General features: G+C 39.1%; 1 protein-coding gene across 1 annotated transcript in view; it reads right to left on the bottom strand.

The window, feature by feature from the left end:
- The window catches only part of ncor1 (nuclear receptor corepressor 1), a 179,127-nt gene that overhangs the window by 142,202 nt on the left and 25,531 nt on the right, over positions 1-11,394 (bottom strand). The window contains exons 3-5 of the mRNA XM_037688038.1: positions 3,247-3,341; positions 2,942-3,149; positions 2,500-2,682 (exon numbers count right to left, since the gene is read on the bottom strand). Coding sequence (XP_037543966.1) covers positions 2,500-2,682; positions 2,942-3,149; positions 3,247-3,341 — 486 coding nt within the window. The remainder of the gene's footprint in view (positions 1-2,499; positions 2,683-2,941; positions 3,150-3,246; positions 3,342-11,394) is intronic.

Raw genomic sequence — 11,394 nt, 5'->3', positions numbered from 1 at the left:
CAAGAGTTGACACAGTTGTTCTGTGGAAAGCGTGGTCCTGCTGCTCAAAGTGGTGTCTGATTTTAATTTTAAACTGACCACCTCTACTACATCATCAACAGGAATGCACGTAAAGAGTGATGTGACATCAAAAGAGACCATTGTTTCATCAGTCTCCATGATGACATCCCTCACCTTATCCACAAAGTCCATTGTGTTCTGTATGTGGTGTTCTGAGCTGCCAACTAAAGGGATGAGTACAGACGCCAGATATTTGGAAACATTGTAAGTGACAGAGTTAATCATGCTAACGATTGGTCTTAAAGGTACACCTTGTTTGTGGATTTTAGGTAAACCATACAGACTAGGTGTGGCCTCTCCTGGGTACAGTCTGTGGTACAGAAAATGGTCAATAGCCTTGTCCTGCTCCAAAATTTTCAGGCAATCTATCAATTTCTTCCACTCTGAGAAGGTGCTATTTAAGAGACTGAGCTGAATACAGCACCTCAGACTGAGGAAGTCTCTCGGATGAGAGACGAAACGTTTCTACATTTTTTTGTTGTTTTGCTTTGTTTTTATTTTTTTTTGAATGTCCAGAGGACCAGATTTAACTTTTTTAGACTGAACAGGGTGTTTGCATGACCTTAATAAAAGTACACAATATAATGTTCTCTAATGAAGGGTTGAAGTTGTAAGACGATTTTAACCTGCATCATCAGGTCCAATGACATTCTGAAGGAAGGGAAGCGTTAAAAATAACTTTACTGTAGTTTACTTTCATGTTATATGTAATTTAAAAAATTATAGTACAGGAAGTCCTTTGCACAGTATAAATTCATAAAATTAAAAAAAACTGAATTTGTCAGACTGAGATTTCTCTCCTAAAGTAATTATGTAAGTCAAAGAGATTATATTTACAGGATTTCAGCCCATATAGTCATTTAATACCATTTATTTTTCACAAGTGATTATTTTTTTAATTGAATTTATCACAGTACATACAAAAGAGTTAAATCTGGACATTCAAAAAACAAAACAAAGCAAAACAACAACAAATAAATGTAGAAACGTTTCATCTTTCATCCGAAAGACTTCCTCAGTCTGAGGTGCTGTTTTGTTTTTTGAATGTCCAGAGGACCAGATTTAACTTTTTTGGATTTTTCTACCTGGATTATTGAGCATGCATCAGGATATGTTATCACAGTACACTTGCATCGTAGTATGCTTCTAAATAAAATTAAGTTATCCAAACCGCTACAACACTTTCTTATTGTTAAAACATTGTGTGCATTATTTATCTAAGGAGAGCACCCTGCCCTGTCAACAGAACCAAGTGCCCTGCCTACCAATATCCCCCACCTCTAACAACCGCCGGCATTTGCGCCGCTCAAGGTGGCTGCATGTTGGAGCAGCTCTGTTACTCTCATTCTGTGATTTTGCTTTTAGAAACTTTAATTCCTCTTTTTCTGGAAGTAAATAACATTTTTTGGATGATTGTTTCCTCTGGTATCGGATGCTGTGCAGCTGGAAGGATTTTTACTGAAACTTTTTTAGTTTTGGACATTTGTTATGATGTGTAACCATGGCAACAAGGCAGTTTCTACAACCAACAGCAGCTGATTAATATCTCAAAAGCTCAAGTAATATCTCAACTACAGCCCTAAATTTCAAATGAGTTGAAAAGGATGTTCTGTGGACGCTTTATCATCTACCTGCCAGCTGTGCTCGAGTGCCTGACCACTGAGATCCTGGAACTAGCAGGAAACGCGGCTCATGACAGCGGAAGGACAGGATCGTCCATCAGCACCTACAGTTGGCTGTCCGCAGCGATGAGGAGCTCAACAAGCTGCTGGGAGGAGTGGCCATTGCCCTGGGAGGATTTCTGCCCAACATTCAGGTGATCCTGAAGCCCAGGAGGCCAACCAAGTGCAAGTAAACGGATCAACATCTGTGGCCAGTTTTTTCAGATCTGCTATAAGACGGACCATCACAAGAGATCCTTCCCGCCCACAACCATCAACATCTAGAACAACTCTTTTATGAAACAAGGAAAATGAGCTACAACAACATTTAATTTCCCTCTGGGATTAATAAAGTATTTTTGAATTGAATTGAATTGAATTAGTAACGTAGCGCTAGACTAGCAAAACACCCCCCCCCCCCTTTTTTTTTTTTTTACAGGTGACAGAAATCCATTGCAGCAACAGAACTTATTTCACTTGATTGTCCACCGGCAACTTTGAGGCAAGATCTGGTTGTCTGAGATGAAAATAGGTTTTCTCAAAAAGCCGGAAAACTCTTGTGTCGACCCCTGTTTATGCATGTGCTCCACTTTTTGTTTCCTGTTTTTGATGCATTTTTGCAGCAGCACTATAGCACCACAAACTGGACTGGCATGGTTACTACAGTATTTTGTATCATTTTTGGTGTTACATTACAAATTATTTTATTTATTCCACAGAAAAGTTCTTCGTATTTTGAAGTTTGCTAGGAGACTAAATGCATTCCTGAGTTCCTCACCTGCTTCTTCTTCAGCTTTGAAATCTGCTGTTCTACTTTAGCAATCTCCCGGTCCACTCGGTCCATACTCTGGATCAGCTCCTCCTTGGAAAGTTTGGAAGGCGACGTATCCTGCTCCTCACCCATGGATAATGAGGGGCCTCCTGAGGATGGAGACTCTACTTTGACAGTAAACTGAGACTCCTGACATAAAAGACAAAGAGTGAAATATTAAACCTGAAAAACCATCACATGAATCTGGACATAGCAAATAAATTCTACATGGTCACACGAATATCTGTGTGACCGTGAGTGTTATACACATATTTTTACTTTAAAGTCCATAAACACAGAGGCAACCAAGAAGAATAAAAATAAAAACACCCCAATGGTTGCGTTTACCTTGATATAAAATTACAACTAAACATTTACCAAAATGTAGTAGAAAAGACGTGAGCCCCACCTTTTTGACCTCCACAGTGGCTCTTAAACTGTCTTGTACAGAGTGAGGCATGGGCAGCATGATGCCTCCAGCAATGGGAGTGGTGCGGTTCATGTGGGCTTCTGCAACAGTCTCCATGCGGGGGCGTTTAACCTCCAAGGCTTCATTCTCTGCCTGAGCTGTGATGGAGTGAAACTGCGGTTCGTAACCATGGCGTCTATCTGGAGGCCTGAAGGAGAAATGACAGGAACAGTATCAGTAGCTATTGAATGCAAGAGGATAAACTACTATACATCAAGACACAAATAAAAAAGATAAAACCCTACCTTTCAGCTCCAGGGTGGAACTCTGACAGTAAGGAGGGTCTCCTGCGACCCTGTGGATCCTGCAAGTGTGCACGGTAGTCTGGGATGGAGAAATCCTGAAAATGCAAAAACTGTTGTAAATCAACTAATTAGGGTCAAAAGTGAAGAAAGAGGGATATCTAAGAAAAAAAACAGCTCAGGTTTGCAAACCACAAAAAAGACAGAAAATCAACTAACTCTTACAAAATAACAATTGCATTAATTCTCCTAACACCTGCAGCAGCTTACCTCAATTTTATTAAAACAATGGTCAACAATGGCTGATCATTAACTCTAAAGAAGACAGAATTTGATCAAATACAAACTTAGTTTAAATTTAATAAATTATCATTAAATTTAGATAAAACTAAATACATGATATTTAGTAACAAAAAGAGAACTGTTGACGATCCATTTAAAATTGAGGGTGTTGAGATTTGTAGAGTTAATGAGATGAAATTTTTGGGTGTAATCATTGATGAACAGCTAACATGGAAAAATCACATGAATTCTGTAAGAACAAAAATAGCTAAATCTATTGCAGTACTATACAAAGTCAGGGAATTATTAAATGATAAAGCTCTGTACATGTTATATAACACAATCATTGTTCCACATTTAATCTATTGTATTGATGTTTGGGGGAAAGCGTATTTACAAAGCCTATTTTTATTTTACAGAAAAGAACTGTAAGAATTATCACCAGAAAGCATTACAGTCACCCATCAAGCACATTATTTTATCAACTGAAGTTATTGAAGTTCCATGATTTGGTAAATTACAGTATTTTATCAGTTCTGTATAGGGCTCAAAATAACACATTACCATTAAATATCCAAAGAAATTTTGTTAAAAGGCAAAGTTGTTATAATCTTAAGGGGATAGAGATATTTGTCAAACCAAAATTCAGAACTAGTCTGAAGGGAAGGTCTACCTCAATCCAAGGAATTGGATTGTGGAATGGTCTAGAGAGTGATGTTAAAAATGCCAAGTCAATGTGTACATTTAAGAAAAAGATCAAAGCTGAATTGTTAAAAAAAATATATGAAGTAGCTTAGTGTGTTTTTGTATTAGAATTAGAAAAATTGGAAAGAGTTATTCGTTTTGTTCTGTCACTTGAAGATTATTATGATTGAACAAGAAGTTTGAAAAAGGGGCAGATATATTAAGATTTTTTCTTCTTTCTGCGGCCTTTCATTTTAAATCTCTTGTATTTTTTTATATAGTTTATGGAACTGTTTTGTATTTTTAAAATGAATAACTTCATACCATACCATAAATACACAACTGTAACTGAAAGTACAGCCAAAAATGTACGTTTTTAAAAATTTTTTTAGAAATTTTATTGATTAGGTTATTACAAACCAGATTCCAAAAAAGTTGGGACACTAAACAAATTGTGAATAAAAACTGAATGCAATGATGTGGAGATGGCAAATGTCAATATTTTAGTCGTAATATAACATAGATGACAGATCAAAAGTTTAATCTGAGTAAATGTAACATTTTAAAGGAAAAATATGTTGATTCAAAATTTCACAGTGTCAACAAATCCCAAAAAAGTTGGGACAAGTAGCAATAAGTGGCTGGAAAAAGGAAATTGAGCATATAACGAACAGCTGGAAGACCAATTAACACTAATTAGATCAATTGACAACATGATTGGATATTAAAAGAGCTTCTCAGAGTGTCAGTGTCTCTCAGAAGCCAAGATGGTAAGAGGATTACCAATTCCACCATTGTTGCGCAGAAAGATAGTGCAGCAATACCAGAATGGTGTTACCCAGCGTAAAATAGCAAAGACTTTTAAGTTATCATCATCAACCGTGCATAACATCATCAAAAGATTCAGAGAATCTGGAACAATCGCTGTGCGTAAGGGTCAGGGCCGTAAAACTCTACTGGATGCTCGTGATCTCCGGGCCCTTAAACGTCACTGCACCTCAAACAGGAATGCCACTGTCAAGGAAATAACAGAATGGGCTCAGGAATACTTCCAGAAAGCATTGTCAGTGAACACAATCCACCGTGCCATCCGCCATTGCCAGCTGAAACTCTACAGTGCAAAGAGGAAGCCATTTCTAAGCAAGCTCCACAAGCTCAGACGTTTGCACTGGGCCAGGGGTCATTTAAAATGGAGTGTGGCAAAATGGAAGACTGTTCTGTGGTCAGATGAGTCACGATTTGAAGTTCTTTATGGAACACTGGGACGCCATGTCATCCGGACCAGAGAGGACAAGGATAGCCCAAGTTGTTATCAACGCTCCGTTCAGAAGCCTGCATCACTGATGGTATGGGGTTGCATGAGCGCTTGTGGCATGGGCAGCTTGCATGTCTGGAAAGGCACCATTAATGCAGAGAACTATGTTCAGGTTCTAGAACAACATATGCTCCCATCTAGACGTCATCTCTTTCAGGGAAGACCCTGCATTTTTCAACACGATAATGCCAGACCACATTCTGCAGCAATCACAACATCATGGCTACGTAGGAGAAGGATCCGGGTACTGAAATGGCCAGCCTGCAGTCCAGATCTTTCACCTATAGAGAACATTTGGCGCATCATAAAGAGGAAGGTGCGACAAAGAAGGCCCAAGACGATTGAACAGTTAGAGGCCTGTATTAGACATGAATGGGAGAGCATTCCTATTTCTAAACTGGAGAAACTGGTCTCCTCTGTCCCCAGACGTCTGTTGAGTGTTGTAAGAAGAAGGGGGGATGCCACACAGTGGTAAAAATGGACTTGTCCCAACTTTTTTGGGATTTGTTGACGCCATGAAATTTGGAAACAACAGATTTTTCCCTTAAAATGATACATTCTCTCAGTTTAAACTTTTGATCTGTGATTTGTGTTCTATTCTGAATAAAATATTAGATGTTGGCACCTCCACATCATTGCATTCAGTTTTTATTCACAATTTGTTTAGTGTCCCAACATTTTTGGAATCCGGTTTGTATTATGCTGTTTCTTTACAGATCTGGGCTACTTAACCTAATTAAAGCTTATTGCAAGATCACCACCGCCATGTTTAAGTAAACCTTGAGTGAGATAACTTTAAAAATAAGCAACAGGCCAACTTCCTTTTTGGTGTATGTCTGCATCTAGGGGTAAGAAAGGTTCCTTCAAAAATTGTGTTGCCAGGTCAAAATCCAAAATGGCCATCGCCATATACATGTGTAAACTGGCTACCTTTATCATTTGAGGAAACTACCAGTATGCCTTTTAGTTTTTATTATGCTTAATAGTCGGTGTTTCCCCTACCATTTTACAAGCGGGGCGCTCCGCCCTATCAAACGAACCGAGCACCCTGTTAAACCCCCCGCCCCCAACCACCTGTCAGCAATGACGTTATGCTAAACTACTGGCTCGCAATACAGTTGCGCTAGCTAAAAAGCTAAAGGCAGCCACTTCCCTCATGCCTCCCCCACCCTGCTCTAAAACTGTAAAACTGTGTGCAAACAGCACGTGGCTGTGTCTCTGCCCCCTCAAAAAACGGTTGGTATAAACAGCGCACTGCGCAGCTCAGGACGTGTCCGTCTCTTCCCCCACCCCGACAAAAATCACGGACGAGATGAGCACCCCGCCATGGCAAGTTATCTAGGGGAAACACTGAAAGTATAGTTTCATCAAATAATTGGGGTGGCCTAAGATTAATCTATGTTGGCCAAAGCCACCATTGGCCACCCCTTGGCTATGGCATTGCACCTCGTGGTGGATAAATTTGCTCCCTCCCCTCAGCAGGATTTGTCATTTAGTGCCACCTCAGTCAAGAAAATAAATAGATAAATAAAAACTACTTTTGTTCTTATACACATTTTAATTCCTCTTGACTTGAATATCTTGCACCAAAAACTATGGGTACACTGATTTTATCGGCCCCAATTTCCTTAATTTTGGGAAATCGGAAATCGGCCGATACTTGCATGAGGAACCGATTTCACAGATTTTTTTTTAGTTTTAACAACAATTGTCTGAACTTTCTTTATATTTCAGAGCACCGCCTTATGGCCAGTTAAACAAGTTTGTATTGTTTCTAGGATATTGTTCAATGTTATGTTTTTCAATAAAATAAGATTGTAAAATTGAAGGTGCATTGTGACCTGGCCACCTGACAGTGGCGCTTATTAAACAAAATCGGTATCAGCCAAAATCGGAATCGGCAGGTCAGACTTTTTAGAAATCGGTGATCGGCCAGAAAACTGCAATCGGTGCACCCCTACCAAAAACATTAATGTTTACTTGTATTCCCTGTTCACTTTCAGGTCAGAAAAACACTCATCTTGAAAACTACAAATATTCATGATTTAAAAACCTCACTGATGGGGAACATCAGCATACTGTTTTTTTTTTTGTTTGTTTGTTTGTTTTTTACTTGAGCTGCATCTCATTTATTTTAATTAAGTCTTTAAAATTAATCCTTGATAAATGTTTTTTTGGTTTTTCACTCCGGGAAAATAAAATTCCTCTTGTAAAGCTGTACTTGTATCAGTTTTGTTGAATGAATGGAAACAAATAAAACAAGGCATCATTGAATTTGACAAAAGAAACAATCTAGGTAAAATAAGAAACCAACAAGAACTTTTTTTTTTGTTGTTTTTTTGAGTGCATCTTTTTTTGCCATTAGGGATTATATTAATAATCCCTAATGGTGTAATTATGTAATTGTATTAATTGTGTAATAATAATAATTACACAATACACACTCTGTGTTTTAGTCCTGAACACCATCAGGGGGACCATACAACTTGAAAACACTGAACATTTAATTTCAACATCTGTAAATTAAGTTTGGTTGTGCATGTCATACTTTGCACACACACAAACACACACCCTTGAACCGCACCCAGTAAGTACCTGTAATCTCCCTGCTGCACTTGATCTAATAAAAGCCATGACCCTAAATAAACTCCTCCACAGCAGTTTGTTTGGCTGCTTGTTTCAAACCACCACTGTGAGGACATGTTTACATGTGAATAATATCAGAAAATGTTAACCTGTTTCCAATGTTGATGGAAGATTTACGTTAACACAGTTATGTTGTTTGTTAAATCTACTGTAATTTTCATGCCAGATCACTAGCTGGAGCTGTGATTTTTGTATTTCAATGACACACAGATGTTAGAAGACAAGACACTTCAGTCTCCAGCATGAAAACATTTTTATTCAAAATCGTGAATGCATTAACATTCGTTTGGACTGTGAATAAGTTAGGTTGCTCCTACATGTTGAAAAGGGTGAGTAGTAGCATAAACAGCACCATTGTTACTGTTGCTCATCTGCTTGTGCAAGTGCAGAAAACCTACTAACTGCAGCCAACTGTAGTGCAGATGAGCAATTTCATATTAGTGATGGGCATTTCCATAAAACTTCCACTCAAACCAGGATTCACAAAGCTTCAGTGTCAAACCATTGTTGTGTACACAAGAGGCCAAAACACAGTAGAAATGCTACTGTTTCACTTAAAAACGGCATTGTGTAAACAGGGCCTAAATTTTTCCTCCTAAATTTTATTTACTGGTAAATTTATGGTGAGGCCCAGTTAACATGGGAACCTCTTGAAACGTTAGCATTTTTCCTATTTTGATTTTATTTAATTTTTAAATCCTTGTTTACATGTGTCACAGTTTACAGAAGAGAGCAGAAAATGTTGAATCCCCTGTAGTTGTCAGACCTGGGGGCTCATGTACAAAAACTTGAGTTAGTTTCCTACTGAAACATGGCACAAGTTTAAATCCAGAAAACAGCGTACACACAAATAAATCTAGATGTATGAAACCGTGCGTATGCATGAATCCAAGCACACTTCCTTTGTACATCCCAATAAACGTGGCATTGAGCACGTATGAAAAAATACCCAACACCTGCCTTGACACGCCTCCATTTAAATATGCAAATAGATTTAAATGTGCCCTGCACCTGAGGAACTCTCTACACTATCAAAAACAATGTCTAGACACAGGAAAGAGAGGAACGTCATGAACATGAGTTGGAGATGCTTCTAAACGAGGTAGAGAAGCATTAAAAAAATTCTGTTTGGCACAATGTCCTCTGGCATTAGAGCCAAGTGCAAGAGGAGTGAGTGGGACAATGTATGAAAAGTTGTAAATGTTGTGGGGTCAGAGCAGCACACACATGCAGAAATTAAGAACAAATGGTCAGATATTTTAGGACAATTAAATGAATTTAATCATCAAAAATTCCCCCATCGCACACTGTGTCAGCTTGTAGTCTGTTCCCAACCATGCTGTTCATTAGAATGAATAAAATCGTACATTGGGCTAGGCCACCTCGCCACAATGTTGGTTGGGTGCTTCTGCACATCACATATAAATTGCACATTAATTGAATGAAAAGGCTTCCTGTTAACATAAACATATTCATCATGTGATGGTGCTTTTATAGGAATGTGTGTGCAGTTGATAGATTTGCTTACGTTAGGAAAGTCGTCTGTCGCTGCAAATTGTGCTTTAATGTTGGTCTGTTCAACTGCTATGTAGGAAATTTGATATACCTGGTTGACATACAGATAGATCCATTCCACACAGCTGGCATGGCTCAGCTCAGGATCGACTGGCACTGTCCTAATCAGTCTGCCAGCTCCCTCTGGAATGCCCGTTGCCCCTAAACCCCAGTGTGGTCAGCAGCTGTATATGCACGGGCAGTGCACGGCTCCTCGCTGTGTCACGCTCCAAGACTGGCTGCAGATCCAAGTACAGTTCCAAAAGGATTGCCCTGGGAAGCCTAAAAACGTCTGATGAGCCAATCGTCATCGTGGGCCAGAAAATCCTCCATCTTTAATATCCTGATGCTTGCTCAATAATCCAGGTAGAAAAATCTAAAAAAGTTAAATCTGGTCCTCTGGACATTAAAAAAAACAAAACAAAACAAAAAAATTGTAGAAACGTTTCGTCTTCCATCCGAAAGACTTCTTCAGTCTGAGGTGCTGTATTCAGTTCAGTCTTATAAATAGCACCTTCTCAGAGTGGATCAACCAGTTTGCTGCTGACAACCAAAACTAGCTATTCACATAATCAAGGAGGACCATCAGCATAACAATGGATCATTAGCACACTGATGGCTGTTTACTATTCACAGGAGGCTGAGTGATACTAGCAATCACAGCATTGTAAGAGGGGGACAGATGAACACAGTGGCCTCCACCCCTGTTTAATGATGGACGATTTCTTTTCACAAAGATGGCCTCCTTTACTCCTCTCTCAAACCATCGTTCCTCTCTATCCAGGATGTGAACATCTTCATCCCTGAAAGAGTGACCGCTGGCCTGGAGATGAGTGTAGACCACAGAGTCCTGGCCTGATATTGTTGCTCTTCTGTGCTGGGTCATCCTTTTGGCCAGTGGCTGTTTAGTTTCCCTGATGTAAGACTAATCACAGCCCTCCTGGCACTGAACAGCATACACAATATTATTCTGTTTGTGCCGGGGGACTGGATCATTGGGATGAACCAGTCTTTGCCGTAATGTATTTTGGGGTTTAAAAGCCACTGGGACGTTATGTTTAGAAAATAAACGTCTCTGATCCTCTCATTAAAATAATAATGTCCTGAGAGCGCACTCCGTAGCTGCATGTCTCTGCGTGAGTGCAGCTACAACGTGCGCTCTCAGGACATTATTACCTGCAGTGTTCCCTCAATGAGGACTGAACTAGGCAAAAGGGCCTTCTCCTACTCCGCTCCTGTTTCCTGGAATACCTTACAAAAAGATCTGAAGCTCTCGACCTTGACCTCTCTAAGTGGCTTTAAGAATCTGTTGGACTCCTGGCAGGGACCAATGCAGACATGTTCGATTTTAGTTTTCTACATTCGCCTTAGAATCTAGCTGTTTTTTTTTTTTTTTTTTTGTTTTGTTTTTTGTTACATTTTTCTTTTAGCCATCCTATTTGGTTAAAAAAAAAAAAAAAAAAAACCTGCAGTATTACTTTTTATAATTGTTTATTGTTGTTGCTGTTGTCCATTGTTGTCATCTTTCTTTGTTGAAATCAGGTCTCTCTTGTAAATGAGTCCTCGAGGCTCAATGGGATTTACCTGTCTAAATAAAGGTTGAATGAATATGGAATGACCACTGGTCTGGGTTCCTCCTTTTCACCTGATGGCTGACTGGAGTCCTGTTT

Source organism: Nematolebias whitei, chromosome 14 (genome assembly GCF_014905685.2).
Source record: "Nematolebias whitei isolate Nwh7 chromosome 14, NemWhi1, whole genome shotgun sequence".
Lineage (NCBI taxonomy): Eukaryota > Metazoa > Chordata > Actinopteri > Cyprinodontiformes > Rivulidae > Nematolebias > Nematolebias whitei.
This window is presented reverse-complemented; position numbering and strand designations above follow the sequence as displayed.